The sequence below is a fragment of the Centroberyx gerrardi genome, chromosome 5 (genome assembly GCF_048128805.1).
Source record: "Centroberyx gerrardi isolate f3 chromosome 5, fCenGer3.hap1.cur.20231027, whole genome shotgun sequence".
NCBI lineage: Eukaryota > Metazoa > Chordata > Actinopteri > Beryciformes > Berycidae > Centroberyx > Centroberyx gerrardi.
This window is the reverse complement of record NC_136001.1, coordinates 20,225,000-20,244,234: the sequence shown is the minus strand read 5'-3', so window position 1 is coordinate 20,244,234 and position 19,235 is coordinate 20,225,000. Positions and strand designations below refer to the sequence as shown.

At 41.0% G+C, this 19,235-nt stretch overlaps 1 protein-coding gene across 1 annotated transcript in view; it reads left to right on the top strand.

Annotated features, from left to right (window-relative positions):
- tex264a (testis expressed 264, ER-phagy receptor a) overlaps positions 1-18,387 on the top strand; it is a 64,270-nt gene extending 45,883 nt beyond the window's left edge. The window contains exons 3-4 of the mRNA XM_071925880.2: positions 9,259-9,430; positions 16,815-18,387. Of these exons, the coding sequence (XP_071781981.1) occupies positions 9,259-9,430; positions 16,815-17,236 (594 nt within the window). The 3' untranslated portion in view covers positions 17,237-18,387. The remainder of the gene's footprint in view (positions 1-9,258; positions 9,431-16,814) is intronic.
- Positions 18,388-19,235: the final 848 nt, after the last annotated feature.

The window sequence follows — 19,235 nt, the reverse complement described above, 5'->3', positions numbered from 1 at the left end:
CAGTCAGACCTGAGGATATTTGATGTTGTCTGCTCCTCACTCCTGTGGGAATGCTGGCCTCTTGAGAGTGAGATTCTCCTATCTCCCCTTTTTCTATTTTCTGGCTAGCAGCCACTGAGCTGAACGCAAACACAGAGGTGAGAGATGAGATATGAAAAGAAGGGGAAACCTGACACACAGATCTTTGAAAATGGCCTCCTGTGGGTGAAGGACAAAAAAATGGCGTGTGAAGACACATCTTGAAATGAAAAGTTGTGTATGTGTCAGTGTGATATGATCAGACCTAAAAGGATATAATTCATTTCATATATGAAAGGCTGAAATGCAATTGATACAGCTGAGCAGCGGTTGTCAGGTTTTATTTAAAATGCTTGTATCTTTTGGTCTGCAAAGCCACCAATACAGTGTGTTATGGATAGAATGTGAAATCCCTTCTCTGCTACACTTATAGCCTAGTTGTTGTAATTTGCAGGCAGGGGTAGTTACATGATTTAGTAACTCAGGTTCCAGTGGTGTCGCTACCCATGTGTACTTCCTTCTTATTGGTATTTCTGTAGGAGGATGGAGGCAGTCTACTCACAGAGCAGCTGCAGTGCCAGAGAGGTCAAAGTCACTACAAAGCCTCATGAGACCCTCCCCTATATCTGTCTGCTTCTCTGTTTCTGCACCTCTCCGTGTGCACCCCCCTCCCTTCCCCTTCAGACACACACACACACACACACACACACACACACACACGCACGCACACACACACACACACACACTCTTTGGACCAACCTGACTGAGGAGTGTAGACTCCTTTCTTTCCGGACAATCATCCTAATCATTCCTTATTTACCCCAACAGCCAGTTACATCACCATTTAATGAACTTCCCAATTAAACAAATTACCTTTAATAGCGCTAATTTCTTCTTTAAATGTGTTTGCTTTAGTAGACAGAAAATCTTATTAGGCCTAGTTGATACTGAGGGAGTTGAATCCTGTCCATGCATACAAATTCCCTCCAATCAATTTGTGCAAGCCCTTCTTTTTTGTGCCCTCTCTTATCTAGTCTGGTTTTGCTTGGTTGGGTTGTCTGTGAAATGCAGTTTGGGATCCAGCTGTCCTCTGGGAAGACTCATGAAGATTATGAAGCTGATGTTCATTTTTACATTTAGGTCAATATTATTTTTGGGATGTTTTTGGAGTATAATAATAAAATTGAAATTGAACCTGGGTCTTCCAATCTGTTGAAGGATGGTCTCACTGCTCGCTATGTCACCCTGCTTTTAGTCTCTTTAAGTCTGTCTGACAGTTTTCAGCTCAGAAGTGGCCTCATGGTTTAGATAGAAGTCAAAAATATCTTGGATTACTAATATAGTCGTAATGTGTTTCTGGAGTGGACAGTTTTATTTGTGTTAATATTTAGGGAGTAAAGAAAACAGCTTTCCTTGCCTTTGATAATTCTCATAGTTCTGTCTGTGTGGAAGACATCCAGTAAATGACCTGTTACTCCACTCAAATTATAGGTAAAGATGTAAACTTGAGAAAGTCAATACAGTATGATCCACATCATCTTCTGTCAGTGCTATATTCTCATGTAGATGCATTATGGGTGACACACTTCAGAGCAGGTATGAGAATGCTCAGAGAGATACGCAGCATGTAAAGTGGTGCTTACAGCAGTGGTTGTCAATCATGTGCCATCGAGGCCCAAGAGTATGCAGTTTGTCATTCCAACCAAACACTGCACCGTCTGATTTCACTGATTAGCACACTTTCAACCGGAGAGGGCTTGACTAATTAGTGATGCTCTTGGTCCTTGGTGGCACTGAAAACCAGTATCTTACAGCTTTAATATGGAGAGATTTCTTTCTAAGATCTACAGCATGTGTCTAGACATTAAATCTGAGGTTGAACAGCACAGAGCCCTATGTTTTCAATTGCAGACACTACACTGCAAATGGTTTGTCACTATACTAGGCCTGCGAAAATTATTTTTCAAAATAAAGACTACATTACATATGCAATTTGCATGAGGAAACAAAGTGAGAGAAATTGGTGTAGCGATAGAACCAATTATTCTACACCACGAAAGGAATTTAAATGTATGTTTAATAGACAAAACACTCCAGTGCTACAAGGTCTTGAATTATTAAGAGAGAGGTTACATAACATGGAAAGAAGTAGCAGAGCTGAAAGTGACCCATTTTGTAGAACCATTACTAAGGTTTGGAAAGGTAATGGTCTGTAGAACACATTGGCCCAGAATGAGCTATCATGTAGTACTTTGCACCAACATCAACTGTTCACTTACTGGCTCTTTGTCTTGAGTGACGTATCAGTCTTGATAGTTACTCCATATTTACTAAAGGTTTGCGGTGGCGCCAATGCAATTCTGTGCGTTAAAAGGGACAAATCAGATTTACCAACATGGCACAGTAGGGTTTTGCATGTGTGAACTTTGGATAGTGGGGCGCAAATTTGTTTTGCTTTTGACCTAAATATGTACGGCTACGGCGACAGGGACAACATATCCGTTTAACCACAAGCAGCAGACGAAATCAACACCCCCAAAGTTGATTTCTTTTCCATAACAGGATTCCTAAATGTCATCGGAGCAATAGATGGAACACATGGGACCATAATACCACCTCATCTGATGATCACCACATTTACTGAAACAGAAAACACACCTACTCCATGAGCATCCAGGTTGTCTGTAATGCCCAATGTCTCGTCACAAACGTAGTTGTCAAATTCCCTGGTTCAACCCACAATTCAATTAAAACTAACAGCAGGCTGCATGAGGTGATGTCAGGCAGAGACCAAGGGTGTGGCTGGCAGTCCGGTAACAGATATTTCATCCCTACATTCAGTCACATGGATGGTACAGTTAGTCGCTGTCCGTTCAGCACCACAGCCAGTGTGCTGCTGCTTTATAAGCTGAAATCACACACACACACATACACACACACACACTTTTTCACTGTACATTTCTGCCTCATCCACGAGCACTTAATTCAGTTTGGGAGAACTAGTGTCCTCTCTTCCTCACAGGTGATGCCATGATCTGAAAGTGGGTTGGCGCAATCCCAAGACTTAAATAACACCTCCGGTATTCTAATTGCCTAACTGCAGCTGAATTGCAGCTGACCTCATTTGGATGACAGCTGATAGTAAATCACTTGCTAAACTGGAAACAGTTGTGCTGGTTAATGTGTTTTGTGTGCGCTACTGATTGGCACATGTCTTAGTAAATATAGGTGTAAGTGTGATAGTCATAAATGTGGAGTTTGCTCTGAGGCGGCGGGAAGGGACGGGGCTGTATTCTGGGAAATGTAACCCAGGTGACTGACCTGTTTTTTCTTTAGAGGGTTCAGTCTCATCTGCCTCTGTATCCGGCACGAGAGCACATTTCAATCCCAGCAGCGATGAAAGCTCCCAGACACAGACGCAGGTTAAGTGGAAGCATGTTGACTCCACGACAGGCTAGGGAAATAGATGGCTCCCAATCAGAAAGCAGGCGCAGAGGCTGAGACCAGAAAAGGGCACAGAGAGGAAATAGAACATCTCCCTTGCCATAATTAAAACGTTCATGCCAGGAGCGATGTTTGATTATGATGGGCCAGTTAATCCATCTCCTATTTCTTTATTTATTTCCCTGGTGAGAGGAAAATATGGATTGCTGGTCAATGGAATGTAGCTTTCCAGAGACAATAACTGCTTTGATCTGTTTATCATTGGTTAATAATACATGTTGCTGGTAACTTTTTTGGTTTGGCTGTCAGATTAGACAACAGCAATGATGAAGTGGATAACAGCAAGAAATCAAATACACTTAAAGAAACAGAAACCTATGTGACACTAGCTCACAGCAACCTAAAACAGTGACTTACAGTACAAGTGACTTATAATAATAATAAAAAAACCTTCTATTGCTATTTCTATAGCACTCTTCTTATACAAATTACTTCACAATTTAAAGAATAAAAACAAACACACATATAAATGATACACATATAACTATCATTCACAAGAAGGTTAAAGATCCTACCTGCTGTGACGGATATAGCTATATAGTAATTTATGTTGTTTAGTTTAGATGCACAAAAAACATTTGACTGGGTGTTCTGGGCTTGAATGTTGGGCTTGAAACATTCAAACTACTAGATACATTACTTTCAAGATTTACTGTATATGGGAAAATAAAAAACCTAGAATTAGACGAAAGACACTCCTATCAAAAACAAAAAGGAGGCCTTAATTTGCCTAACTTCAAATACTATTATTGGGCAGCACAACTGAGGGTTTTGGTGTAATGGATAACAAAACACATAGATACAGGTTGGTTTGGCATAGAGCAATATTCATGCCACAGTATTCCATTAGAAGCGCTGCCTTTTTAAGTCAAAAACTTTGGAGAAATCTGATAATGGGCAATAAATAAATAAAATAAAATTGACTTTGAACAGGATTCAAAAGGATTTTGGTTTCAACAGGATTTTGGTTTACATACACATACATACATGTACACGTGATTCCTTTAGATTTATTCAATTGAGAGAGTGCCGTCAGTTTGTGTAAATTACTAGTTTGGAGCAATTCTTCATCTTAACAATAGGAGTGATAAAGAAGACCCTAATATCACACATATATAGGGTGCTTCGAAAACCATCAAAGGGCAACGCTCTCGCTATGAAAGGAAAATAGAAATGAATATTATCACCTTTCCCATGTTTCGTCATGAAACATAGGAAAGGTGATAATATTCATTTCTATATTCCACGGACCTGCAGCGAGGGACACAAATTAACGAGCAGCCCAACTTGGAGAGAGTTTGATTGGAAGGTGAGAATGAGGTTTTCTAACTCCACTGGCTATTACAAAGTACAGTAACACCTCAGATCTCTGCTGGAGAGACTGCTGCTTGATTGGAGGTCATACACACATTTTCTGGGATTGTCCTAAAATATCTCAATACTGGAAGGGCGTTCAGAATGAGATTAACTAATTATGGGTGTAGATTTGCCCCAAGAGACAGCATACTGTATACTGGGAGAGGTCCCAGATGGACTAGACAATAAATATTTACCAAAGAAAATAATTTCAATTTCCTGCAGAAAAACAAAACCACCAACAGTGAAACAATGGAGAGAGATGGTGCTCCAGGCAAGATCATGCATCTTGTCTGCTGACATGACATACAAATGACAATTGCCTGATGAAGACCTTGTCGGTCAAAACGGTAAACTTGCTGCATGGGAGCTTAAAATTCAGTGTGCGGATATCCTTCCATTTTGAGTTTTGACTTTATCCTGCAACTGAGCCCAGGTTGGATGGGTTGGATGTGGATACTTGTACTTCTATTATACAAATGAACAAATGACACCCATTGAATTGTCCTTGCAACTATGTAGGAGATTGAGCGAGCACTAATGGTATACCTGGACACTATACACTTTCAATCTTGATACAAATATTAAAACGAATTAATTGGCAAGCTGGATAAAAAACATTACATTTATGAGTACTATCTGAAAAATTGTTTCTGCAAAACCCAGAGAGCTCAGCTATCATGTCAGCTCAAATTAACAAGGCATGAACTTTGATGTGAATTAGCAAACATGCAGCCTATACTCTTGGATGAAGCTAGCAGGTGGGCAATGAAGCTATTATGTCTGATTAAAATGTGACGACTGCGGTCTCTGAACCCATTATGAAATACAGTAGCTGCACGTCAAGGTGAAAAAATGTATTCTATGCCTGGCTAAGTTTCTTTTTGTGAAAGAAATTTCAGCTGAGTGGCAGGCAGGTTTGATTTTACAAGTCAAAAAAACAGAATAAAAATGTGTATGATGACACATGCCTCTGTCTTTAGCTCGCTTCTCCTCTGGTTCTTTTTCTTTTTTGTAAACTTCACACCTGATGTCTTTGACCTCTTCATGATTCTGTGAAGGCTCAGTTGCAATGTAATATCCAGGTCCAAGTGTCAGCATTTTCATGTTTGCTCTTTTCTTCTTGTCCTATTTTTCTTTGATGTATAGACTACTACTTGCTGCAGCAACGGCCCAATTTCCCCATGGGGATCACTGAAGTTTCATCTAATCTAATCTGGCTCTCTGTGATGGCCACCTGTCCACCCTTAAATGCCACTCCAAAACTAATTCGCCAAACTAATTAAATGTTGTTATATATCTAAACAATGTTGTTATATATCATGCTATATATGTGCAAATCTGGCAAATTCAAAATCAACCTGGGTACCAATATGTGGACTTGTGTCTGTGTGCATAGAAGAGATGAGGGGGGCCTTGGTTGTCAGTCTGCCCCTCCCCTCCCCCTCCATTGAGCTCCTGTGGGCAAGAAGAGAAAGAGGTGGGGCAGTGCTGCTGAAGGGCCCGAGCCATCCTTAGACTATGGGGTTATGGGAGCTCATTGGAGGGGAAAAAACAGCCATGCCACCCCTAGCCTAGGGGATGATCTAGGTGGCTTCCTATATCACCTGTGGCACCGGCTGCCACTGCCTTGATTGACCAGCATGGGTTGGTCATGGGTCTTTGTACCTGCCCTCTCTCTGTGGGACGTTTTGCATTGATTGTTCACATGCTGTTTCTTAATGCACAAACGGCAAACCCATCCTAAAACAGAATTCACATGCTATTCCTATGCTCTGTTCAGTCTAATCTGCAATGATGTGATGAAAGCCAGACCTTTCCTACTGGTATTGAATTGGAGACATATTTTATGGACACTGTGACAGTACCCAGGATAATTTTCATAAGGATATGGACACATTTTCTATTTCAGGTCTGTCAGCACTAACTATGAAATTAGTAATTTGGGCATAATGCTTGAACAACATTGAGTTGGTGTCCAAGGCATTGTCAATGTGTAATGTGTGTAGATGTGTGTAAATGACTGGCAGCAATATGTGACTGCATTGCTAAAACAGTAACTCATTCACAATTGTATGGGCTGTAAGTGCAAAATATTGCCTTCAGCACAGGAATTGCAAAGATAAAGTTTAGCAGATTGGGTGAAACAGACTCTGACAAGTTAGACAAAATTTAGACTACAGCTTACCAAAATTGTCTCAACTATGCCATGCATGCATATCATGTAAAGGTAGTGATACACAATGTGATATTCCTGTTTGGCAAATGGATTGACAGCTGTGCTAAAGGAGTTGCCTCAGCAGTGTTGCTTTGATTACATAGGAACATCTTGTTGCCAGGAAACGTTTGAATATTTTTGTTGCCATGTGTCATTTTGTTACCAGTTGCAGGGAGCTTTGCGCATTGCACATGCCCAGAAATTACGAAGTGTATCACCACTCTATCAATATAGTTGTTACTGCACATGGTAATTGCATAGCTACCAGAGCAGTACTTACTCCAGGAGGCCAAAATGGTTTCATTGGATGGCCTACTTACCTCTGCATGCCACAGTGATGTCAAGGTAGCAATAACTATCATTCACTACAACAACATATTTTGAGTTGGAGGAGAAATGTCATTTTTACCTTCTTCTTCATCACTGTGCTGAAGGCAAAAAACTGCACATAGAGCAGGGTGTCAAATCATGTGACATGCAGACAGAGAGTATGCAGGTTTTCATTCCAACCAAACACTACACCATCTGATTTTATGATTAGTTCCTCCTCTCTGGTTGAAGGTGTGTTAATCAGTGAAATTACCTGGTGTAGTCTGGTTGGAATGAAAACCTACAGACTCTCAGCCCCGGCATACAGCAAACATGGTAACTGTGAATGAGTTACTGTTACAGGCAGATGTTGCTGTCAGTAAAGTACTAAAATACTGTTACACATCTCTCTCACACACACACACTCACACACTTACTGTTTTCTTTCTCCCCTCTGTGACAGTATCCCTTGGAGACAAGACACGTGTGTGTGTGTGTGTGTGTGCGTGTGTGCGCGCGTGTGTGTGCACGTGCGCGTGTGTGCGCGCGCCTAATGTGTAGTGTATTGTCTTTGTCTCCTTTCGCCTGCTCATTACTGGAGCAGGTTCAAGGAGATGGGTCCTCATTTGCATAGGCAGCCCTGGGGGCTGGAGCCCTGGTGTGTAGCAGCCAGGTGATTCATACCAGCTCCTACATACTTATTTTGCAGGGGATTAGATTAAAACCAATCAATCAGCCCAGCTCACCCCGACCCAATGGAAACTGAGTCGGGGGAGTGCTTTCACCTTAACTCTCCTGTCTCACAAAGAGAGAAGAGGGGCTACACTTTTATAGACCTCCTTCACATTTTTCTTGCCCTCTCTGAATAGTCCAGAATAGCCCAGCTTGTACCACAACCATGGCAACATTGCATGCACAGTCAATTAAATAAAGAGAACAGAGATTCTTTTGTTGAGTTTAAATGATTGTCAAGACATTTTAGCTACGTATTCCAGCATGGCATCCTATAGTAAAACACCCTTACATCACTTTGTGACAGGTCATAGCTGAGACCAGCCATAAAGCAAGTGGACCTTTAATGTGATGTCCATAATGCATCTTGCCCAGTTCTTCTCCAGCTGTACAGTAACCTTGGCCCAACGGAGTGTGTGGAATCTCTTGAGAACTGTATGAAAGCGTTGCAGAATTATGCAAGGCTAATGTCCTCTTTAGAGTAAATGTGGTATAATATTTATAAACTCCCCACTTTCTTCACACACCACTGGAGTGTGCAAATCTAGACACATCGATGTGGCTAGAAAGTGGCGTTAATGGACTGTCAACACATAGTGTTATGTCAGCATAGTGAATAGCATAGTGAATCCATTTTATAGCTACACATCTCTTTTCTGCTCATCTGAGAGGTATTCTGGTCATCTGCCTAACAGGTATTCTACAGTGTCCACAATTTCATTCCACATTTAAGTAGCTGTTCGTCAAAGAGTGCAGAGTAGATCTGTCACAGTTCTTTGTGCCAACCCTTACAATTACACTATATAGTGCAGTCCTAATTTCATATGCGGATTTATCTGACATTGGTGTCTTTCTAAGACTGTTTTCTTTCTTCTCCACTCTCTGCACAATATAATTATGAAATGTTAATACTTTCCCCTTTAAGGCGTTGTGTAAAAGTTTATCCTTTTAAAGCTGTGATGCCAATACCACCTTTCAACAAGCAGTGGCTGATCTTATATTCCAGGGGTTTCCTTTCCTTCAAGGTTTATGTGCTCTGCTTTATGTGCAGAGCATGCTAACTAGTATATGACAATGTCCCATTTTTTTTCTCTTTCTTTCTCCCTCTCCTATGTTTACAGGAGAGGAAGCTGTGTGCATTCCCAGCTATTGAAATCTGCAGCACAGACGTGACCAACTATATGTTCCCGCTGTCCCGCCAGACTGACTTCTTTGTTCCAGAGATGAGGGAGGAGGTGAAAACAGAAGTGAAAGAAGAGGACTCTGACGAGGACAGAGGGACCGACATTACAGGTAATGCTTTGTTCACTCCAGACCCTGTTGCCACTACCAAGATCCGGCCCTCTTCAGAAAATAATTGACAGCTTTTGCCAAAAACCTCTCTCCAACAACATAATTCAAGATGGTAATGGAAGTGTCAAGTCGTTTCACTGAAACAAAGAGGAAAGTTTTAGACAACAGCTCCTCAAAATGGAAGACATTCACACAACATTCAGACATTCATAATTGTTTTTTCAAACTGTTTTGTCACCTGATTTGCTGGGGTCTAATGGAGTGCGTTGAGAGAAACATCGATTTCTGCTCTGTTTAGACTACAGCCTTTGTGGAAGTCGGATAGGGGCAAAGAGAGAGGAAATATGTTTGAACGGGTATTTTTCAGACACTGCACAGGCTCCCCTACCGCCCTCGATCACCTTGGACATGTGATATACGAGACCCTATAATTGTACTGTCACTGCAAGTATGTTTCTTCAAGCGCAATGTATTCTCAGCTGCTATTACTCCTTCAAACTTGATGGGGCTTCAGGTTAGCTCCATGGCAGTATTGACTTTTTTCGTTGTACAAATCATTCTGTAAAGAAAGCAGTGCTGGGTTGATGGGACAGAGTGGGTGGAGGTGGGCTGACTTAGATGACGTGCCACCTGCCTTGAGCATGTGGGTGATGTGAGGAATCATGTGACAGCCTTTGTAAACATAGCTTAAAGGCATCTGGAAGTAAGCCCGTCAGGGGCTTATGTGATCTTCTTTGTGTGCCTACTGATTTCAGCATTTTTGGATGGGGTCACCATTAAGAGGACACACTGAAATAAGCAATGCCACTCTCCTGACAGAGACAGTAATATTGTCTGCTGTGGAGGCATGGACATTAACTGGAACTGGGTGTTGCTATTCACAGCTTTAAATTGGTTTGTCAACACCAGCAGACTGAGACAAAGTTCTGATTACTTCTAGATAGATGAGAAAGTTAATGAGGAAGGAATGAAGTAATGGCTGGAAAACATTTCAGTACTGCAACTTAGAATTAAACTTAGAACTTAGAATTCTTATGCATGTTCTAGAATCACATGAGGAGAGAATCATTTTGCTATGGTGACCGCCCCCCCCCCCCCCAACCCCTCCCCAACACACACACACACACACACACACACACACACACACACACACACACACACTTCTCCTCTTCTTTCTCTCTTCATTGTTTCCTGATATTTTTTTTCTCATTTTCTTTTTTAATTAATCCACCACCACCACCACCCTCAAATCCTTCTCACAATCTTGTTTTATATTCCATTCAAGAAATGAAGGAGGCAGATTGGACCCCACAGCACGAGAAATGCTGGATTTGTGAGCCCATACCCTGTGAAATGGTTTTGATCTGGAATTATGAATTTAGCAATTTAAATGTATAGAAAAAAGGAGCATTGAAAGTCAGCATGTCTTCACACTTTTGATTGATTGCTTGTACACCAGGTGTACAACAAACTGGATTCTCTGGCAAGTTTGATATGGAACTTGTCATTCAAACGAGGTGATTAATTAAACTTTGGCAAGCTGCGAAATGATGTTACCAGAGTCTTTATGCTGGAAGATGGATAGATCTTGGAATGCTAAACGGACCCGTTCACTTCAAGTGTTTGGCTGAGATGGAACTACAAAGCGTTAGCTCGCTGTGTGTTTGGTGGTGGTACGCTTGTGAAAGCCGAGATGTAAACAAATCTGTGTTGTTTGTCAGGAAAACTCCATTGGATGTCTTTAAATCAGATTTGCTTCAGCTGATCAAACTGTCCGTCACTCAGCTGGTCTCGCTGAAGCAGGAATTTTCTAAAGCAATCAAAATTTGCATAGTCAGCAAGAGGGAGGCAGGTGTGAGTGTGTGTGAATGTGTGTGTAAGGGTGTATGTTAATGTGTGTGGCGTGCCTTCATCATGGCTATTTACAGTATGTGTGTGTTTGTCAGTCTGTGCTGGTGTATTATATTTTTTTGGGGATAAGGAGCCATTGTCAGAAATGTAGACTGTTCAAAAGAGTGTGTGTGTGTGTGTGTGTGGTGGGGGGGGGTGCGCGCGTGCGGGCGGACGGATGTGTGTGTGTGTGTGTGTGTGTGTGCGTGTGCGTGTGCATACGCATGTGTGTTTTGTTCCAGACACAGCTGAGCTTTCTTAATGAGAGACAGATCAATCAGTGGAGCTAATCTGTGTCTGACAAGCCAGCTGTGGAAATCCAACTCCACCACGTGGGAGATTGCCTTCGACTTTTCATCCTTCACCTCACTGTCCACCGTATAGACCGTGTGACCATAACTCTGGTGGCTGTGGGTGGCTGTGCCCAAATATCCGTCATTCTTCCACCATCACAGCACACTGAGCGCAATAAAACTCTCTCTAAAGAAATGAAAACACTTGTCTTGCTTCTTTGCATGTGATAACCTGGTGGTCACTGCAGTTGTATTTACAGTAAGAAGCGCACTAATCTTTTGAAGACACAAACCAGGCAGTATAAACAGTCACCAAATTAGTATTTTTACACCAGCTCTATCTGGCCACAGCACTCGGTTGTCAGCAGAACGATTAATATTCACTTCATCACCTGATCCGCAGGGGATCTGTTTGACCAATTATGGTATTTAACTTAACACAAAATATGGCAGGCTGTCTTGTTAGGCGAAATTCACACTCAGTCACTCAGTAACACATTGTTACTGACAATGAGATGCGGAGGGATTGCAGATTTATGTGCTTATAGACACACACACGTGTACACACACACACACACACACACACACTCACACACACAAATATAATAATATCCTATTCCCAGAGAGAAAAGAATAACCTATCAAATAAAAGTTGATTAGAAGTTCAGTGAGCTCTCAAACTCCTGTTTTGCTGAACAATTTTGAAAGTGGTAATGCAATGAAACCGCATTTTGAGAACATCTTTCTTGCTTAATGTGATGTATTTCCTGTTGAAACAGGATATTGGGCCAGGACATAACACAGACAGGGATCATTCAAAGGTAAAAACCAATGGGATATCAGTTAGGGTGAGAAAAGCAGGTGAAGGGGCGGGAGTGTTAAAAAATCTGCGATGGTTTTATTGGTTGGAATTTTTATGTCGCCTCCTGGTACACAATGAATTCACCAGTAAAGATTTTCAGTTTTCCAGGAAGTAAAAGTAATGAGATTTTGCTATAAAAAGACAAGAAAATATTTTTGTCATTTTTGCGGCATAATTTGTCAAATAGGTGTATGGTATGATGGTAAGAATGAGTAAGTCATTTTTCATTTCAGTGTATCTCATGATCATCTTCATTATAAGTGAATGATAATTGTGGGTGGTATTGCTTGCTATTAGAAGTGGGTGTGGTTTGATATCAAATGTGGTGCAGCAAGGGCTGCAACCTGAGCATCCTTGTGTTACATAACTCTAAACTGAAAGAGGATGAGACTCTGTTAAGATCAAGGAGGAACAGATTTTTTTTTTTTTTTTTTTGAATACTGCACAAAAAAATCCATTACAGTATAAGTGCTTATTTCCCCCCTTCATTATACTGTTTACATTGATGTACATGGGAGCAATACAACAAATATGTATTCCACCCCAGCACCCCCAATTAAGAATCCTTATTAAACACAACAAACCAATGCATGGACGTATTTTTTATGATGAGTGTAAAACCGGTCCTCACAAGGAACAGTGCCTCCCAGGCCTCATTTGTAAACAAGAAGATCCGCTAACTACTTTTTTTAACTTCCATTTTTGCATTTCCTGTCACACTTTCCTCCTTCACTCCGGCCCTCTGATTTTCCATACTCTCAGCATGCCTCAGTCCTGTCTGTCTCTAATTACCTCCTTAAAACCCTCTCCTCCGTTTCAAACAGTTTGAAGAACAAGACCTTGATTCTCTGCTAATAATCCCAACGGGCCCAATTTAGCAACTAATTTAGGCAAATGTTATCTAAAAGACTTTCAGAGGCACGGCTGGTTTCACTGGTGTAGCAGTTTCATGACTTACTTCCAGTTGTGGAGGGGGTGAAAGTGGTCCAGTTTACTGAGGCTCTTCCTCGGGGGGCTGTCCACCCAATTACCCTAAATAGACCCATTATTTTCCACACAATTCCTTGCATTGTAAAACCAGTCTCTCTGGCATTGTTGTTTACTGCAGCATGCAAAAAGTAATATAAATCACAACATAAACGCCATAACTATATATCCTCTAAAGTAATATCTCTGTCTCAAGTCACACTGGACCTTTTCCATTGAAGATCATTCCTCATGGTTTTGTTTGGACCTGCTGGCTGATCAACAGGATGTTTTGCAGCCCGTAAATAGTTATAAATAACCTCAATGAACTTCCCATATATTATGTTCTATATTTCAGACAGGATCAGATCTGCTGAATGCTGGACCTGATAATTAGATTGCTGAGTGATGGCGAGATTTGAATGAAGGAAAAGCAGAGATTGACCTCAGCGAGGAGCTTGGAGACACTCAGTGTTTATTGTATTGTGGTCCCGGATGACACTTTTAGTGCAAACACAGTCTGATGTGTGGATGAGATTTATTGTGAGTGTGAAAGCAGCAGGAAAAAGGCTTGGACAATAGTGTTTTAGTCTCCTATGGGATAGCGGCAGAAGATGTGTCATTCATCTTAAATCGATCGCCGCTTCACCGAGTGCTATAATTAGATACGCAGTTGAAAAACAAAACATTTTTTATTGATGATTATGAATTTTGTCCTAATTTATCAACTTATTCATCAATTTAGCTACTATATTCTCTTCTTTTAGCTCTATAGTCTTTGAGCCAGCGCTGCATTGTAGACAGAAGGAAGATCAACTGTGGAAAACTCACTGTGAGTGATATTTGTTGTGTAGGTGGGAGGTGTGATGTGCCTCTTGCATTAATCAGTCCTGATGAGTCCGTGTTAATTTGTAATGTTTGGCAGGCTAGTAGGGATGGGACGATATTCTTATCTCACGATACGATTCGATGTGCGATATGGGATTCACGATTCAATACAACCACGATACGAATAGTATGACTGCAGAATTAGGTTTATTTCTGAGCCACAAATCTTTCTAGCGGTGGCATTGGCTCGCTAGAATGTAGACAACAATTTAAAAATGTCATTACAAAGTGAAAATAATATAATTTCGATGGAGAGCTTGTGAAATTGTGATGTGCAAGCCGTCTCATTTGTGATTACTACAGCAGAATAAAATGTAGCTAATATCGCGATTCATTTTTCTGCCCCATGCTACGTCACATTTTTGTATCGCAAAATATAGAATTTCTATATATTTTCGATTTATTCTGGGGTGTTGGACACAATTCCTTCTCACCCCTGATGTGCGAGTACCGTTTTCCTACCTTTTCCTGCATTTTTTCTGTTTCTGATCACGTCCCTGCACATTCATACGTGTTCGTGTTGGATTTAGCTCCCCACCCCTAGCACACAAACACCTAAGAATATCATTAGGCAGAGATTATGAATGGCTGTTCGGTCATAGAGAATCAGTGATCAAAGGCCAATCAGACTTGGGTTTTGGCATCACTGAATTATTCTGAAAGCATTAGCAAGTTGATCATGTGGCTGAGGAAATCTCCATCATATTAAGCTAATGGACTGTTTTCATGATGATTTCAGATATTAATTACGTGCTGCAGACAGCAGCAGCAATCACATTCCCTTCTTTCAAAGTAATAGTTTGCTGTTCAGCACCACAATATGCTCTACCCAATAATAAGGGGAAATTATATGCAGGTAATTTGACTAATATGGTATTGTCTGTGTCTTTGTATGTGTAAGAAAGATCCTTTGTCTCTCTTACCAATGAAATTTGGTTCCTCAGAGCTCAATTGAGGCAGAGACTCCTGATGGGCTTTAATAACCGGGTTGACCCAGAAGGAATTGGGGTTGGTATCATTATAATAACCTATTAGCATCAATTTCTCTCAACAGACTTTGTAAAGGAGCATAAGACAAATCCGAGGGACTCAGTTTGTAAAGGAGAGGCACGCTCACACTCATGCGCACACACGCACACACACACACACACACACACACACACACACACACACACACACACACACACACACACACAAACTCTAAACATGGACCAAACAGAAATAAAGCCCATTGTGGGAGATACTTATTTATTTATTTTTTTTATAGATTATTGGTCTTTGCATTCAGAGCTTTAAAACAGTATATTACATAGTGGGGGTCAATACAATATTTTGTTTGAATTATTAATCATTGAGTCAAAACAGTTCATGGTGTTTTACCTGAAAGGAAATGCAGCATCCACCCTTGACCCTGATAGTTTTGCCACCCTTGGCAGAAATGTTTTTTATAGGAGCCCAAACCTTTGAAAAAGAAATAGGTGGGAGGTTTGTGTTGGAGGAGTGTATGATCTATTAGCCAATCCAAAACCTCTAAATGCCATAATATATGGCATACTTATTGTTGGCCATTTTCTATGAACCTTAACGCTTTGTGTGCTTAAGATAGACATAAGATAGCCATGTCATGACATAAGATGGCCAGAATAATAAAATAATAAATTCTTCTTACCTGTAACACACAATTTGGCACAGCTTGAAACTCACTTTTAGACTCACCAGCCAACGTGGCTAATGGATTTCAGAATCACCAGCCACTAGCCAAGCATTTTCCCCCTTAACTATGATTCATGAATTACATCATCTTTACATCCTCACATACTCTACATTACCGGTTGATTACTACTCCAATCAACAGCTTTAGATTTTTCATTTTATATTACCTAAGGTTGCTCATCCCAACAACAAACACATTTTTTGTAGACTTTTCCACAGCGTGAATCCGTATTGACAAAACATCATGTCTTTTTCTTGGTCCAACACCAGTCATGACCTGCTCGCCATTTCTCATTAAATGTTTGTGTCGGTCATGGACTAGTTCAGAAATCCCAACCTGCCAAAGTGTCTGGTAGAATTGACAGAATTACCCACCACAGCCAAATTTTACCCACATTTGATGTGTTTGTGTGTGTTAATTTCAAGCCCTGCTTATGTATATCCTTATAGCCTGGTCCAAACCAGCACCCTGATAATGACATATAATGTAGGGTCAGTGCATTTATCCTTTGAAATGTGGTTGGATCTGGACATTTAGATAAATTAAGCAGGTAGTGTGGAGGTACTAGTGAGTTGTGTGCAGTCCCACCAGGGGAAATCCCACCATGTACACAAGTACAACATAACTCATAGCACAACACACCGACTCCTGACTCTAATTGAGTTTTCCTCTCCAGTGATGTTTTTGGTTGGTTAGATTGGTGCTGTACACAGCCAGCAGGCTCCTTCACACAGCCTGTCTCGTCTCTCTCTCCTCCCTGTGTTGTTGCAGGTGCAGACTCCCACAGTGATGTGAGCTCGGTGAGCGGCGGCGTGCCCTGGGACAGCAGAGAGACGTCCCTGGCCGCCTCCACCGCCGCCTCCCTGGCCTCCTCCCTGCCTCTGAGGGACCTGGTGGACGCAAACGAAGACACCCAGCACAGGGACCACAGCGACAGAGTCTCTAACGAGTCTATGGGCAGCGGCTCGTCCTTCGAAGAACTGGACATGGAGCAGGTGGAAGTCCAGGAGGGAGAAGAGAAGGAGGAGAAGGAAGAGGAGAAGGAAGAGGAGGAGGAGGAGAAGGAGGAGGAGAAGGAGAAGGAGGAGGAGAAGGAGAAGGAGGAGGAAGGCCCTGAGGTTGAAGATGGAGCCAGAGAACCACTTGAACCAGCGGCTGTGGAGAAGGAGCGCTTGGGAGATGGAGACGAGTAGGGAGGATACTGAAGAGATAAGGGATGTAGCTGTAATGTTGGCTTTCTGCTAGACAGTTCCTCAGTTGTTGCTGTTGCTGGTTATCTGTCATGTAATCTTGTTGGTGGATCTATAGCCGTTCATGCCATGACCAACATGCCATATTTCTGCGCCTTTCAATTCTCTTTTTGAAGCCTGTTATTATTATAAATCTCTCTTTTTTTATCAATAATTCCTATTCACTATATTTCAAATATTTCACAATAGCATAACAGAGAAACCATAAGATTATCAATACTGTAAGTCTTCTTCAGTAAGCCTAATTTACACTGCACATGGTATGGAGTATCTTTTTTTTTCTTTTTTCTTCAGTATTTCAATGCAATACCATTGTAATCTTATGTGAATCCCTACCATTCCTGTTTAGATTAGAAGTGACACTTTAATGTAAGATAAACAAATGAAGAAGATAGGACACTGACATTGGCAAAAAATCATACAGTATCTTTTTACCCATGTGTGACAGTTGATAGGAATATTGTACCCCCTTTTTCAAAGTCATTTCCCGAGGAATTGTATGTCACCTGTTCATGTGCATTACCTGACTTTTGGCGTCCTGAAATACAGTAATTATAATGTCCTGATATTTTGAAGAATCTTAAGTAATCTTTGCCTTATACCTTTTTTTCCCCCCCCACAGCCAGGAGAATATCTGTCATGCAAGGCTATTTGTGTACACCCTCTGTTTGAAAAGACTTGAACACCTGGGAAATTCTGAAATCTGGGGCAGAGAATAAAAACTGATCCACACCGGAGAGAAGGCTTACTAAACTGAAAATCACCTAAGACTCCAAGTCAGCGGGGCTATAGGGTTTGTAATGCAACTCAAAGATGAAAACGTTTTCCCTTAGGCACTGTACATAACAATTTACTGTCAAACTATGTTCAGATAATTGCTTTGATTATTTTGGCTTAAATGTTTTCTGGCTATAGTTGGTTTGTTATTTTCTTTATCATGTTATAGCCAACATTGACTCACTCCTGCAGGCTAGTCATGACATGTTCTTATAGGTTGGATCTCTTGGTGCTGTCAGACGTTGGAAATAATGTACAGCACATTGCCATGGTTGTGTCTTTCTGTGTGTAATAAAGTTTTTCGCTTGAAAAGTTCAGTTGACAGGAATCAGCTGTGTATTTTCTGTTGCACCAGCAAGTATATGATATGATACCTATATTCTATTAGGGTATATGTGTTGAAAGTACACTCAATTGTATGCTAAGTTTTATACACAAACGCACATCCCAATCTCATTGCTGCTCTGAGGGCTTTTTATTGTCTGTTTTTCAAAAGTAATTGAGAGACATGTAAGAAAGTATGAGTGGAACGGGACACTTTTATGTTCAGAAGCTATTGATGAAGCACCAAGCACCTAATAACTTAATAAGCACTCTCTTTTATGCTACTTGCTTTCATGGTTTCACACTTGACTCTATTTTCCATGGTGGTCTGTAATGACTGCCGTTTCTGCTCTTTCCTCGGAAAAGGATTTCAAAGGCTGAATAAAAGAGAAACATGTTCTTGAAAAAAAGAACAACTAATGGCACAATGTTTTTTCAGTGCAAGTTGAGCAAGTAGCTATTTGTGAGGGAACAATCTCCCCCGGCTCCGCCCCGCCGAAAAAAGTTAAATCACTCTGTTAAATCACTCTGTACAAAAACACAAAACCCCATTGGAAGCATAAATGCTCATCAGTATATTATCACAAAATGTTATTACATTCAAATTGCAACCTCTTATCAGGAGTTGTATTGATCTGGCCAGCAGTTGATTGATAGGTAGGGCATTTGTGTTACAATATACCATTATGTTCTTACATTTGAGGAGGAATAGGCTCCAGTAGCCTACTAATGTTGGATAGACACATGCTGGTGATCTAGGCTGCTGGTCTTCAACCATGTGCCATCTTGACTCAGGAGTAAGCATTTTACATTCCAATCAAACACTGCAGCAGGTAATTTC